Raw genomic sequence first — 16,086 nt, forward strand, 5'->3', positions numbered from 1 at the left:
GGAGGCTTGAATCAGTATGTGAAGGATGGGGAAGAAGAGTACTAGAGGATGATGTCGAAGAAGTGAGAGGATGGCCCTGGCCAGTTTGGTTAAGGAGTTAGAATGTTAGCCCTTGGACCAAAGAGTTTCAGGTTTGGTTCCTGGTCAAGGGCACATACACTTTGGTTGCAGGTTTGATCCTAGCCTGATCGGGGTTGTGTGGGAGGCAACCAGTCTATGTGTCTCTCACATCAATGTCTCTCTCTCTCTTCCTCCCTCCCTCCCACTCTATCTAAAAAAAAAAAAAAAAAAATCAATGGAAAATATTCTCAGGTGAGGATTAAAAAAATAAGAGAGGCCCTGGCCGGTTTGGCTCAGCGGTTGGAGCGTCGGCCTGCTGTCCTGAGAGACCCGGGTTCGGTTCCCGCTAAGGGCGCGTACCTCGGTTGCAGTTTGTCCCCGGCCCTGGTCGGTTGTGCGGGTGGCAGCCACTCGATGTGTTCCTTTCACATTGATGTTTCTCTCTCTCTCTCTGTTCCTCTCTCTCCCTCCCACTCTACCTGAACAAAAAATGGAAAAATGTCCTCTGGTGAGGATAAAAAAAATAAATAAATAAGAGAGAATGGTAGATTGTGTTGGTCCTTTAAGGTTTTGATAAGGACATTAGGAGAATGTAAGCAATCAGAGAATTTTGAGCTGAGAGGTAACTTGATCTATCTTAACTTTTTGTTATTGTTGTTTGATCTGTTTTGCTTTTTTTTTTTTTTTTATCCTCACTTGAGGACATTTTTGCACTTATCTTCAGATAGAGCTGGAGGGAGAGAGGGGGGAAGAAAGAGAGAAACATCAATGTAAGAGAGACACATTGACTGGTTGCCACCCACACAACCCCAACCTGGGCGGGGACAAACTGCAGCCGAGGTATGTGCCCTTAGCCGGAACCGAACCTGGCACACTCTGGTCTGCAGGCCAATGCTCTAACCACTGAGCAAAACCGGCCAGGGCTGTCTTGCTTTTTTTTTAAATCCTTACCTGAGGATATGCTTCATTGAAGAGGAAGTGGAGGAGAGAGAGAAAGAAAAAGAAATATCAATGTGAGAGAGAAACATCAATTGGCTGCTTCCTGTACACACCCTGACTGGGGATAGAACCCATAACCTAGGTATGTGCCCTGACTGGGAAATGAGCCTGCATCCTTTTTGGTGTACAGAATGACACACCAACCAGTTGAGTTACCCAGCTGGAGCTGATTTGCCTTACTTTTTAAAGGGTCACCCTAACTATTGTATTGAGAATACATTTTAAAGGGGGCGAGAGTGGAAGGAAACCAGGTAGGTGGCTATTGCTATTGAATTAATCCAGGCAATAAATAATGAGTGCTAGCACAGACCAGGATGAGAGTGGAGACGAAGAAAAGTGGTTGGATCTAAAGGTAGATTTACTGATTGATTGGATATGAGGTATTAGAAAAAGAGAAAAGCCAAAACTGACTTCAAAGCTTTCTGCCTGAGCAATTGACCACAGTAATTTAAAGAGCCAGGTAAGATCAGGAGTGAGCGTTGACATGTCAAGTTTAAGATGCTTATTAGAACCCTGGCTGGTTTTGCTCAGCGGTTAGAGCATTGGCCCTTGGACCAATGAGTTGCAGGTTTGATTCTGGTCAAGGGCAGGTGCCTGGGTTGCGGTACATCCCCAGCCCTGTTTGGGTCGTGTGGGAGGCAGCCAGTTGGTGTGGCTCTGTCACGTCGATGTTTCTCTCTGTCTTTCTCTCTCTCTCTACTTCCCACTCTGTCTGGTGATAAGTAGAAAAATATCCTCGGGTGAGGAATAAAAAAAATAAAATAAAATAAAGATGCTTATTAGACATTCAAATGAAGCTGTCCAGTTGGACATACAAATCTGGAATTCATTACTGAGCTAGAGAATGGGCTAGACATTTGGAGGTTGTTAGCTTATAGTTAGTATTTAAAGCAATGAAACTAGATGAGATCACCAGAAAATAAAAGTAAACAGCAAAAATACAAACTTGTCCAAGGATTGATCTTGCCAATGTTAAGAAGGTGGGGAGAAGAGGAGGAAGAACCAACAAGGGAAACCATGAATGACAGCCAGTAAAGTAGAGGAAAAGAAGGAAAAGTCCTGTCCTGACCAGGAGTGGCTCAGTTGGTTGAGCTTCATCACGTGCACCAAAAGGTTGCCAGTTCCATTCTCAATCAGGGCACATGCCCAAGTTGCAGGCTCAATCCCCAGAACAGGGCATGTAGGAGGTGGCTGGTGGATATTTCTCTCTCACCTCAATGTTTCTCTCCCTTTCTCCCCCCCCCCCATCCCTTCTTCTCTCTTTGAAAATCAATAAAAACATATTTTAAAAAAAGTAAAAGCAGCCCTGGCCGGTTTGGCTCAGCGGTTAGAGCGTTGGCCTGAGTTCTGGAGAGACCCGGGTTCGGTTCCCGCTAAGGGCGTGTACCTCGGTTGCAGTTTGTCCCTGGCCCTGATTGGGTTGTGTGGGTGGCAACCACTTGATGTGTCCCTTTCATGTCGATGTTTCTCTCTCTCTCTCTCTCTCTCTCTCTCTCTCTCTCCACTCTATCTGAACAACAACAAAAAAAAACAAAAAAAAAAACTCGAGTGAGGATAAATAAATAAATAAATAAATAAAAAAGCAAGCCCTGGCCAGTTTGGCTCAGTGGTTAGAGCGTCCGCCTGTGGTCCAGAGAGACCCGGGTTCGGTTCCCACTAAGGGTGCATACCTCGGTTGCAGTTTGTCCCTGGCCCTGGTTGGGTTGTGCAGGTGGCAACCACTCGATGTGTTTCTTTCATGTCGATGTTTCTCTCCCTCCCTCACACTCTGTCTGAACAAAAAATGGAAAAATGTCCTCAGGTGAGGATAAAAATAAATAAATAATTAAATAAAAGCAAATGCCCTGGCCAGTTTGGCTCAGCGGTTAGAGCGCCGGCCTGCGGTCCAGAGAGACCTGGGTTCGGTTCCTGATAAGGGTGTGTGCCTTGGTTGCAGTTTGTCCCCGGCTCTATTTGGGTTGTGCGGGTGGCAGCCACTTGATGTGTGTCTTTCACATTGATGTCGCTCTCTCTCTTTCTCTCTCCCTCCTACTCTTATCTGAACAAAAAATGGAAAAATGTCCTCAGGTGAGGATTAAATAAAATAAAATAAGTAAATAAAAGCAAAAGTTCTGGAAGTCAAATAAAAACATATTTTAAGGAGGAATGTATGATCAGTTGTCAAATGATGCTGGACTGAGGACTGAGATTTGATGATTACATTCAATGATGATCTCCTTGATGAGAGCAATTTTAGTAAATTACATTTGGTGGAGATATTTTTTGCACATGCTCTTTTAGGAATTTAAATTCCATGAGTCAGGTAATCTAGAAGACTGTCCATTAATCAAATAAAACATTTAACACATATTTATTGCTATTTCATCATCCTTTGGTTCTCTATTTGTTGCATATGCTATGTACAAAATTATGTAAAAATTGTATCTTGAACTCAGTTGAATTTGCAAGTATACTAGTAAAGCTATTTATATCTTGGGGGTAGGATATATGAATGCCTATCATATGATGTGAAAACACTTTCATAAACAAATTATTTTGTCAGCTTTTTCTATATTTGGAGGTTTTAAAACTTAATTTTTATAGAGAAACTAAAAAAAAATCAACGTAAGTTCATGATTTGGAGATCTTTTTGAGTAGTTAATGCCTAATTATGACACTTGATATCAAGAAACAGAGGAGTTGATAATGTTAAAAATTTTTCATTTTGCTAATGAAAAAATTTTTTCTTTTATTAGAAATTCATTGAATTTGAAGACTCTCAAGAACAGGAAAAAAAGGATTTACAGACCCGAGTGGAATCTTTAGAATCTCAAACAAGACAACTTGAACTCAAAGCAAAAAACTATGCTGACCAGAGTAAGTAAAAATACCTCTCTTCATAAGAACACATTAAAAAGTGGGCTCTAATAGTGCAATGAGTCATCCTGACATTTGACTAGGGTTCCAGATATATGCTTGGAATTGTCATCCCAGACTTAAGAGTGAGACCGGGGAGCTAGATTTTAGTTCTTTTTTGTTCACATTTTCACACGGCACCCATGTCTGCAGAAATGACAAAATCAGAAATACCTGTAAGACTATCTTCTTCAATTTAGCTCTCAGCCTTTGTTTGTAGTTAAAATTATGCTATATCCACTATACAGGGTTCTGGGGGGTGTGCATACGGATCATTTCTTCTAATTTTGATCAACTACATAAAGTTTCATCAGTTTCTGTATTGTTTTGGGATTTAAAAATGTAAGAGAAACTCTAACTTTGAAGTACGTATAAAAAAATGGCTGAATTCTCTTTTGTAGTGGAAAACTGAGGGCATTTAGGGAACATGTCATTTTTTTAGAATTTTATTTTTAATATAATATTATATATTGTTCTTGGTTTAAAAATAATTACTGTTTCAAAGCCCAAGGATGAGTTCTTCCTTTTGGCTAATGAAAGTGGTCCTAGTTAAGACAGAATTAGAAAAAGAAACAGGGAGAGGCTTCATGGCCTATTTTCAGGTTGGTTCAGGCAGGCAGAGTGCTCTCCAGTTTTCCATCTCAGCGAGAGATGGCCAGCAGTTACCCTTCCCAAGTCACCCATTAAGGGTACATAGTGACACCTGCTGATAAGGGACTGGCATTCAGGATAACCTTCACTACCAGGCTTGGAGTGTATGTGATTACTAACTGCTCACTGTAGGACTCTGGAAGAGCCTAATAGTTTTTTACTCCTAGAAAATCACTGGGAATCTGGAGTTCAGGCCTTCTAGAATTCAAGAATTCACTTGGCTATTAAGCAGATGTCGTAGAAGGGAGCCAATGGATATTTGGTAACAGAAGCCAACTAGGGCAGTAAAGAATAAGCCATGTGTCATGTCTTTGTATTTATAGGCTTATAGATATCTAGACTGCTGTACCCTTCCTTTGTTACTCATACATCAAATGACTTCGATGATTTTACTATAGAAATTTGAGGTGGTAGAGAGCTGTATGATGGCCCGCACAGTGCATACACTAACAAATACACTCCAGGAGTCACGTTACTGTGAGTACCACTCATCTAGTGGCAATTACAAGTTTTTGGTATATATATTTTTGGTATATGGAAAGAGTTAAGCATTTTCTATTCAAAGAAGAAACATTAGCTATTGGAGATATTTTAATCCTAATTTGATTGTGTTTTCATAGTAGGTATTATATAGTATTTTAGAACCAAACACTAATGGTACAGTTGACAGAACCAACCTTTCATGATTTTACCTATGAAAATTTCCTCTTGATTTCTCAAGAGTACCAAGTTTTGGATACGAAACTTTTTAATTAGAAAGGGAGGCACTCATGTAGAACTCTTTTATGCACTAATTAATCTGATTCTATGATAAGGGAGTTATTAAAGAATTACCTTGCGCTTAAAAGTGCAGTTTTGATATTAAAGTACATTTAAACATCTCTCTTACATTCAAAGGAGACACTGCTATTTTTTTTTAAAGTAACCAAAAGGAATACACTACTTTTTTTTTCACATACAATTTATCTTTTTTATTACTAAAAATTAAAAAACCTACTTCCTGTTCCTTTCTAGTAAATGTAAACAAAATACAGTAGTTTCTTAATTAACATTTGTTATTCATCCAGTGAATCATATCTACCCCCCGAATTTTTCCTTTTATTTATTTTTAAAAAATTTATCTTTGTTGTTGAAAGTATTACAGATGTCCCTCCTTTTTTCCTCATTGACACCCTTCTCCCTGTTCCCCCTCCTCCACCCCTCCCATATCTACCTTTTTTGGAACTGTCATGTTCTGTGGTATTCATTCTCTCATTTCTCTCTTAAAAGTACTGATTACTGTTTTCTATTTTAATTCAAAGTAATTTTTAAAAATAAGGTATCTTTTAAAATAATTGATAATTCTCTAGGAAAGGGATGAGGAAATTCTTCACCAAGTGTTAGATATGGTCTTGAACTAAATTTGTTCTGAAAACATTATTTTTGTTATTAGTATCTCCTTCTGGAGCCTCACATTTCATTTTGAAATACATCTTGGTGTCTAAATAATAATTAAAGAATTTGGTTAATCAAAACCGACTATTCAGATGCCCAAAACTGATAATACTAAATCTCTTGGCTGAAGAGCTGAAGCTATAAGGAGCTTTCTTTTATGAATATTTTGGGACTTATTTATTCCCTTCTTCCTTGATACCTTGTAGTCTTACTCTCTTTTGTATCTAATTGTTTTCCTTTCTTTTCTGTTTTTCTCTAATCCTTCATTGGGTATAATGTGAAATCTTAGTATATCTTAAATGTTTCTTTTTAGTCTTGACAGCATTTTAAACATCTGAAAAATATATTTTGGAGGGTAAAGAATGTGAGTATTTTTTCATTATACTTCCTTAGCTTTTCTTCCCCAAATCTCCAATTATGGATCAAAGACCCTTATTTTTTATTATTATTATTTTTTTATGTTTTTATTGCTTTTTTTTTTTAGAGAGGAAGGGAAAGAGATAGAAACATCGATGTGAGAGAAAAACATCAGTTGGCTGCCTCCTGCATGTCCCCTATTGGGGATTGGGTCTGCAACTCAATTTGGGCATATGCCCTGACTGGGAATCGAACCGGGAGCCCTCAGTCCATGGGATGACACTCATCCCACTGAGCCATATCAGCATGGCAAAGCCCCTTATTTTTTAAAAAGATGGTGATAGGAGATACTCTTTAAGTATCATCTGTGCCCTATCCTATTGGAAAACCAGGACTGGGAATATATATCTTTTAAAGATAAAAACTTTTTTTTTTTTTGCATTTATCTTCAGATAGAGCAGGAGGGAGAAAGAAAGGAAGAGAGAGAGAAACATTGACGTGAGAGAGACACATTGAGTGGTTGCCACCCACATGACCCCAACCAGGGCCAGGAACAAACTGCAAGCAAAGTACGTGCCCTTAGCGGGAACTGAACCCAGGACTCTCCAGTCCTGGGGCTGACACTCCAACCACTGAGCCAAACTGGCCAGGGCGAAGATAAAAACATTTAAGTGGATGCATGTCAGAGTATATTAATTATTTTTTAAGTATAATAGACAATATTGGAACTGTTTAAGATTCTATTATTTTTGTTTTTTGAAGCATATATAGTATATTTTGTTAAAATTACTGTAATCCAACCTATTTTTTAAATGTTTTAAATGTAAAGCCCTGGTTGAGTAGCTTGGTTGGAGCATTGTCCTGATATGCCAAGGTTTCGGGTTTGATCCCTTGTCAGGGCACATACAAGAGTCAGCCAATGAATGCATAAATAAGTGGAACAAGAAATCAGTGTTTCTCTCTCTCTTTCTCTCAAATCAATAAATAAGTTAAAATTAAAAAATTTAAATGTATATTTAGTGTTTCTAACATGTGGTTTTAAATAAGCACTTATTTAAGACCACAGAAATTACTGATGATGATACTTATAGGAGCAGAGGGATGGATTTTCTAGTTAGTACCATTTTTTGAGTACCATATGATAACAGTATCTTGTCTAATTTTCATGTTTATATTTATATAACATGTTAGAGTCTTTAATTTTAAAAGACTGTCAATTCTGACTTACTTTTTTAAGGGCACATATCCCTTTTAAAAAGTAGCCACAATAAAAGTCCCAAGTTCTGTTTTAAAGACCACTTCCTATGTTAAAAGGGGAAATTTTGGTTGTAGTTACTTGCTATTTGAGAAGCAAGAAAATGTCAAGACATAGGAACTGAATTAAAGGACATACTTTACAACCTTTGATGGTATGGAGTCTGTTAGGTTATTATATGATTTGATTGTGTTGAGAAGCTGAGTCCATAAAAATTTTGTGGTCCCACATTTGATTTTGGGGGTTTCTGGTTGCTCTCTTCAAAATTTGAACTACATAAAAGTACCTTTGGTTTTTTCAAAAATGCTGTGTATTATTTCTTATCTGGGAGTAACAATAACACTTCTTGGTAGTTAACATCTTGTGAACCTTGATGGAGAATCTGAAATATATATGGAGTTGAATAAGGAAGTTGTGGATTGAGAAAGACCTGTTGGTTCTTTTCAACTGTGTAAGGAGTGTACAGTCAGCCTTGCCATTCATAGTGTGGCAGGAATGGGTTCTTCATCAGAAACTATTTTATATTTATTAATTCTGTTGTATATTAAGTATTTCTATCTTGTAAGTCACATCTTAATTGAATCAAGTAAATACAGACATTTTAATACAGTGAAAAATGTTAAACTACTACTGTATGCCTGATATTCATCCTAGGTATGGTTGTGGTACAGAAGAATGTGATATGATCATTGCAGTCAAAAGAATCTTAGTGTTTTTTGGTGGGGGTGGGGTATATAATCTTACATTCTTTTTTCCATAGGTACCATGTTTATATATCATTGCAGTTGGAGTGTATATATTATTTTGTATCTTTTCTTTCACATTATCATATTCTCTTTGTTGTATAGTTTTTTTTTCTTAAGATCTTTAATTGATTTTTAGAGAGAGAGAGGATGGGAGAGGAGGAAAAGAAAGAGAAACATCCGTTGGCTGCCTACTGCACACTCCTACTGGGGATGAAGCTCAAAACCCCTCACATGTGCCTTGACTGGGAATCGAACCAGCAACCTTCGGTACACGGGAGGATACCCAACCAACTGAGCCACACTGGCCAGGGTTTTATTATCTTTTTAAGTTTACTTTTATTTTACTTGTTTGTTTATTTATTGTTAAGCCTCACCTGAGGATATATTTCCATTCTATTTTTTTGTTTTGTTTTTGTTTTTGTTTTTTTAAATAGGCTGGAAGGGAGGGAAGGAGATAGAGATACCTGACTCCAACCGGGGCCGGGGATTGAATCTGCAACCCAGGTACATGCCCTCAACCCAGAATCAAATTCAAGACCCTTTGGTCCATGGGCCGACACTAATTGCTGAGCCAAACTAGCCAGGGCTTAAGATGACTTTTAAATTACAGTTGACATACAATGTTATATTAGTTATAGGTGTACAACATAGTGAGTAGACATTTATATAACTTAGAAAGTGATCATCCCGATAAATCTAGTACTCATCTGACATCCACCATACATTGTTATTACAATATTATTGACTATATGTAGTTAATAAATAAGTTTTTTAAACGTCTGCCTACATCCATCATCCAGAAACTATGCCATCTGTTAACTATGCTGTTTTCCCTGAGGGACTATGTTTTCTTTCCTCTAATGAGAAATGGGCGCTTTGTTTTGTTTTTACATTGGGAACTAACAAACTTAGAAGTGCAACCATAATGACTGGTTTGGATCTTTCCTTATTAGCGTATTTAAATTGTTTTTTTTCCCCCCCTTGATCCACACTGTATATATATATGATAAATTGTTATATGTTCTTTTTTATTATTATTTATTTACTTTTTAATCCTTACCCGAGGATATTTTTCCATTGATTTTTAGATAGAGTAGAAGGGAGGGAGGGAGGAAAGGAGAGAGAAACATCGATGTGAGAGAGACACATTGATTGGCTGCCTCCCGAATGACCCCAGCCAGGGTCAGGGATCAAACCTGCAACCGAGATACGTGACTTTAATTAGAATCTAACCTGAGACCCTTTGGTCCGAGGACCGATGCTCTAACCACTGACCCAAACTGGCCATGGCTTGTTATATGTTCTTATAAACTATCTCAAATTCTTTGTGGAATGAAGAAATAAACCAGAGTAAAAATAAATATTGGTAAATTTAAAAACACACAAAAAGCTTCTGTTGGTGATTGGACATTTTTTCTAGTGTAGTGAGCCATACTGCAGTGAATATTTTTCACTCCTGTGGATTTCTCTCTCTCTCAAAAATAAATTTTTTTTTCTTTATTGATTTTAGAGAGAGAGGAAGGAAGAGGGAGAGAGATAAAAACCTCAATGAGATAGAACATTGATTGGCTGCCTCCTGCTTGCTCCCCACTGGGGATTTGGCCCACAACCTGGGCATGTGCTCTGACGGGGAATTGACCAGTGACCTCTTGGTGCATGGGTCAACGCTCAACCAGTGAGCCACACCTGTCGGGCCCAAAATCCCATTTTTTAAAATTAAATGGAAAAGCGGTTTTGACAGCTGAAGACATTTGTGGTAGAGACTTGTACTTGAACCTTTCTATCCTTTACATTTCCCATATAATGTTCGTTTGCTTTTGAAATTATGTATTAGATCTTAGTCTAATAAAATAACTTTAAGCCTTTACTTTGAAACACTTGTTGTAAGGGAGACACTTCTTACTTATTTGTTTGTCAAATGGAAAGTATAGGAAGTCATATAATCATTAACATAGTTTTATTTTAAAGGAGTAAATAAATAGCTTAATACAGACTTCACATTTGGGAATTAATTACTAGCAAGGTCTGTCTATTAATGATATGACTGATACATTGAGAATTTTCACAGCACAGAAGAAAATTCATTTTTAGGTATAGTTTATACCAAAGTTAATAGTTGAGAAGGCCTAACTATTTTCTTACACTGTATTTTTTTCTTTAAAAAATTGTTTTTAATTACGTATTTTTATTTTTTATCTTTATCTTTCACTATTTTTCAAATCACTTAAAAAATCTCTCCAGGCCAGTCAAAGGCTTTATTTGCCCCTTTACTGTGGTTTGCAATTGACAATGAATGTTAATATTCTCAGAATTTGAATAATACTATAATGGGTCATTTATCCCATTTTTAATTTTATCTTGTCAGTGCCATTTTTAGATGATTAAAGTAGATAACTGATGGTATTTATTTTCATTGAAAGGCAGCTTTAGGAGTTTTAGGATTATATCTTCTGATTTATTTTTTGTTTTTATTGTTGAAAGTGTTACAGATGTGTCCCCCTTTTTATCCCCCATTGGCCCCCTCCTCCCTGCTCCCACCCCCCTCCTGCTTTCCCCAAACTGTTGTCTGTGTCCATTGGTTATGCATATATACACATAAGTTTTTTTATTTATATCTTCCCAGCCCCGAGCCCCCTTCCCTCTGAGGTTTGTCAGTCTCTTCCCACTTCCATGTCTCTGGATCTATTTTGATCGCCAGCTTATTTTGTTCATGATATTCCATAAACACGTGAGATCATGTGGTACTTGTCTTTATCTGACTGGCTTATTTCACTCAGCATAAAAAAATGAGAAAAATAAAATTTGTTATATAGAAAGTTACTTTTTTAGTTCATTTAACTTAAATCTAGTTCTTTGCAATGTTAAGAATATTTGTATATATATAATAAACTTCATTTAAGGGTTCTTTTTTTAGAGCCTATATATGAGAGGGAAAGCAGAAAATTAGGCAGAAGAGAATTTATGCAAAACACTAACATTTTATTACTTCTGCTTCATTAGGTAATATTCCATATGGTCTTCAGATGTGAAATATGTTTTATTATCTGTATTTGGACTCTTTTCATTTCTGTAGTCTAGTGTTACCTATTGAAAACCTTGAGGTTGTGATTTATAATTAATATCAAGAAATAGCTTGGCCGGTGTGGCTTAGTGGTTGAGCATCAACCCATGCACTAAGAGGTCGCCTGTTCAATTCCATGTCAGGGCACATGCCCAGGTTGTGAGCCTGATCTCCAGTGGAGGGCATACAAGAGGTGGCTAGTCGATGTTCTCTCTCATTGGTGTTTCCCTCTCCCTCTCCCTTTTTCTCTTTCTACAATCAGTAAAGAAAAAAAAATTATAAAAAAGAAATAAAAGTTTCACAGGGAAGTAATTTTATGAGTAAGGGTTAAAGGATTTATGGTGATTTAACTTAGAGAACAGAATAAAAATGATTTGACTACTACAAACATTTAAAGGGAAGGGTAAGGAAGATACCAAGTTGTTTTTCTATAATCTTGACATTAAATTAGAGAAAATTGTTGGTTTTGGTTGGTCATAAGGAGGCATTTCTTGACCGTGGAGGTGATATATAGGAATGTGTGCTGAGGGAAAGCATGGACTCACCCACCCTACACAGAGGCTTTTGGTAAGAGAATAGTCACCTTTTTTGTCATGCATGGCAGGGTAGCATCTCCAAGATAGTGACTAGATCAGATTGCTAGAAACCCCTTCTACTAGTATTCTTTGAAGTTATCCTACTCTCTTTTAAGGATATGATCATTGATTCATGAGAATACTTCAGAATTTCACATTGTGTCATTGATTAATAACATAATATCTGTCTGGAAATGTTTTGAAGGTTAGAGATATGGTGAAAGACTTAGTTGGCAGAGAGGTTTTTATTATGTTTTGATGTGGTTGTCTGAGATTTGTTTGCTCTTAAGTGAGCACTTGATTCTTGCTTACCTGTTGAGACTTTTGATGCTAAATTCTTCAAGGAAAAGCTTCTGAAAGACCATTGTCAGTCTTCTGAGGCCAAGTAACAGTTGGATTATCTGCCTTCCATGAATATTAAGAACTAAAGATTCCTTTTGAGAAGGCAAATAATGAGTTGGATATGGCAATCTAGCAGGTCTGTTTCTCTTTCTTCCCCCCATAGGCCTATCAGCAGTCTGATGGGGCAGAAGACAACAGAGATGGAAGGTGTTCCAAACTTGGCAAAGGCCATCATTCTAAGGAGGTAAGCTCTGATTTTGAGCAGGTAGAGCAGGTGGCTCTTCCTGCCTTAATCATATCCTCTTGCTCTTTGGAAAGAGGGATAGAGAGAAAGAGCATTTAAAATGAGGCTGAAGAAATTTTGGATTAGTTTTCTGATTCTTCTTTTTTCTTTGCTCCTCTCCCCTTTATAAAGATTCCTTTATTTTTTTTGTTTTGTATTCTCCCCAGAATATTTTCAGTTAAAAAAAAAAAAAGAAAAGCCAATTAGTTATTTGTTGTTTTGGGATAGGAAGAATGAAGAGAATCTTGTTTATTTCTAGTTAATCTTATGTTGTGGCTATTTTGATGAGTAAAATGATAAGAGTTTTTGGATTTTTCCTGAGATCATTTTGAGGTTTGGGTTCACGTGGGAACTGTTAAACAAGAAATAATCTTTTACTGCTTCAGATATAATGCAAAAATATAGGCATAGATTAATGTTATGGTACTGGAGGTTTCCATGGATGTGTACCATTCTTGCCCAGATGGGCATGTCTTTCCCACTTTCCCCTCCCTTCTTCTTTCCTTTGCTTTTCCCATGACCAATAATCACTTAGTGGCATTCAGGATTTTGAAGAGACAGCTCTTCCCAGCATTTAAAGGTACTTCTCAGTTAAACACTAGAACATCTTATATGAGTTAAGCCTTGAGAAAACTGAGTCCTTTGACTACATTGTTGTACTGAGTATTATAAGTATTTTCAGAAAAGAGTGAGAGGTTCTGAATTTGTATTACATGATCTTGGTGGTTAACTCATTTACTTAAAAAGATACTAGTATTTAGAATCACGAACAGATAAAGAAAACATGAAATATGTTACATCATAGACAGTTTTTTATCAAGGTACTTGCTGGGGGTATTAGGTTGGAGAAAAAATAATTGCCAGGATAATATTAAGAAAATTGTCCAGAATAACAAAGACACACAGGAACTCAAATGTTATAGGTTATTTCTTGTTCATGTGAAGTTAAAGTAAGTATAAAATGGAAGTTTTTTATAGATGAGTGGCTCCTTTGGAGACAGATTCTTTTCAGCTTACAGATGCAAATTTGTCGTAGTCACCTGCATTAAATTGGAGGGTGGGTGAAAGGAAAACGGGGGATTATGTGTGGAAAGTTTTTACTGGGCCAACCCAGGAATGGTGCCTATAGCTTTTGAGATATATATATACACACCATTGTAAGGATTTTTTTTTTTTAATGTGACAGGGATTTGCAGTCACTGTCTGACTTTACTCAGGCTACTATTTTGAGAATACAAGGGAGCAAAGGCTAGAGCAGAGACACCAGTCAGGAGATAACTGTAATAATTCAGGCAAGAGATGATGTCTTAGATCAAGGTGAATGTGATAGATGTCAAAAAGCGATGAGATTTTAGGTTTATTTTGAAGGTCAAACAATTTGCTGATAGGATTGGATATGTGATGTGAGGGAAAGGGAAGAGTTAAAGGGTAGCTGAAGATTTTTGCCTGAGTAAGAAGATTATGGGAAAGAACAGGTTTGGGAGAGACAATCAGTTCAGTTTTGGCTTTGTTGACATGTGAGTGGCGTCATATTGTAAATTGTTTTGTATTTTTTATTTTCAGATATAGTAATATTCATCCTCTTTCCATTCAGTTCTAGGCACCATCCCATGTCAGTACATATAGACAGACATACTGCATTCCTCTTGACATTGCCTTTTGTTGTTGCATTTGAAAAATGTTTGTTCAGGCACTATTCCATACCCTTTACAAATACTAACTCATTCAATCCTAATATCATCTCTGATACGCTGTCAGTTATAAGAGAAGTTAATATACCTAAGGTAACATAACTTGGAAGTAGCAAAGTCACTGCATTGTAGTCCATTGTATGACTATCATAATTCACTTCACCAACCAATGATAAATTTAGGGGTACCAATTTGGAAATTATTATATAAGATATGTAGCATAGAACATCCATTTTCATATCTTTGGGCATTGGTGTGTTTCTGTAGAATAAATAAGAATGGTAATATTGGGTGAAAGGATATGCACATTGCTTATTTTAACAGATATAACTAACATGTCCTTCAAAAGAGTAATTCCAGTTTATCCTGTCAGGATTTTCATCTCTTTTTCTTTTTATAATTCTCCAATCTAGTAACATTTTTGCTCATCTCCTTATACATTTTAATGATGAATCAGTACACTTTGTTTGTAATGGTTCTAAGGAGTCTGATTAAATCCTTTGCTATATGTTGAATTTATAGTAGTTGCTGGAGAACATAAAGAATAATGAGTATTCAAGCCACGGAAAGTGCCTGTGTGAATGGAAACACATTGTGTTTGGACTGGGGTGGAGTGGGATTGTACACAGTAAATTCATCAGGCCACTATTTTATTGATTTTTTTAGAGAGAAAGGAAGGTAGAGAGAGAGAGAAACATCAATTGGCTGTGTTCTGCACGCCCCCTGCTGGGGATTGAGCCTGCAATCTGGGCATATGCCCTGATGGGGAATTGAACCCGGACCTCTCAGTCTAGGGGACACCATTCAATCCATTGAGCCACACCGGCCGGGCTGAGCAGTGTTTTAAATGCCCTTTGGTGGACACATTTATGCACTTCTTAGCAATGAACTTGTTTTGTCATAGGGTTGGCAAATACTCAACTTTATTCAATCTTGCCAGTTTTTTGTTTTGTTTTTTATCCTCACCGGAGGACATTATTCCATTTTTTGTTCAGATAGAGTGTGAGGGAGAGAGAGGAAGAGAGAGAGAGAGAGAGAGAGAGAAACATCGATGTGAAAGGGATACATCGAGTGGCTGCCTCCCGCATGACCAGCCAGGGCCGGGGACAAACTGCAACCCTAGGTACGTGCCCTTAGCGGGAACTGAACCCTGGTCTCTCTGGATCGCAGGCCGACGTTTTAACCACTGAGCCAAACCGGCCAGGGCCAGTCTTGCCAGTTTTTAGATTGATGTACCAATTTATACTCCCACCAGCAGTATATGTGAGTCCCAGTTGCTCCACATCCTTATCAGCACTTGATGTATTGTGTTTTTCATTTGAGTTATTTTGATCGGTATTTAATGGTGTTGCATTTGGTTTTAAAATGCATTTCCATGATTAATAAAGTTGTATATGTATTTTGCTTGGCATTTTGATACCTTTGAGTTGCAATACCTGTTTGTGACTAGGTTCTTTCCATAAGTACTTTCTATTCTTTTTTTTTTCACAAGTAAATGTTTAAAGTAGACTCCAGTATATAAAAAAGATTAAAAAGAGTGTTTCTTGAGAGGGATTATTATAGCATGGTAATTAAAAACAGATTCTGGACCTAGACTCCTCCATTAGAAATCCTGGTTTTACCATTTATTAGCTGTGTGACTTTTGGCAAGTTACTTAACTCCTATTTGCTTTAGCTACCTCGTTTCTAAGATAAATGTAATAATATTCTCATCATAAGGTTAATGTCAGGCTCAAA

The 16,086-nt window shown here is 37.2% G+C and overlaps 1 protein-coding gene across 3 annotated transcripts in view; it reads left to right on the forward strand.

Moving 5' to 3' along the window:
- The window catches only part of SPAG9 (sperm associated antigen 9), a 126,556-nt gene that overhangs the window by 22,512 nt on the left and 87,958 nt on the right, over positions 1-16,086 (forward strand). For all 3 annotated transcript variants that reach the window (XM_036267979.1, XM_036267977.1, XM_036267978.1), the window contains exon 2: positions 3,795-3,915. In XM_036267979.1, the coding sequence (XP_036123872.1) occupies positions 3,795-3,915 (121 nt within the window). The remainder of the gene's footprint in view (positions 1-3,794; positions 3,916-16,086) is intronic.

Source organism: Molossus molossus, unplaced genomic scaffold (assembly GCF_014108415.1).
Source record: "Molossus molossus isolate mMolMol1 unplaced genomic scaffold, mMolMol1.p scaffold_m16_p_19, whole genome shotgun sequence".
NCBI classification, from domain to species: domain Eukaryota; kingdom Metazoa; phylum Chordata; class Mammalia; order Chiroptera; family Molossidae; genus Molossus; species Molossus molossus.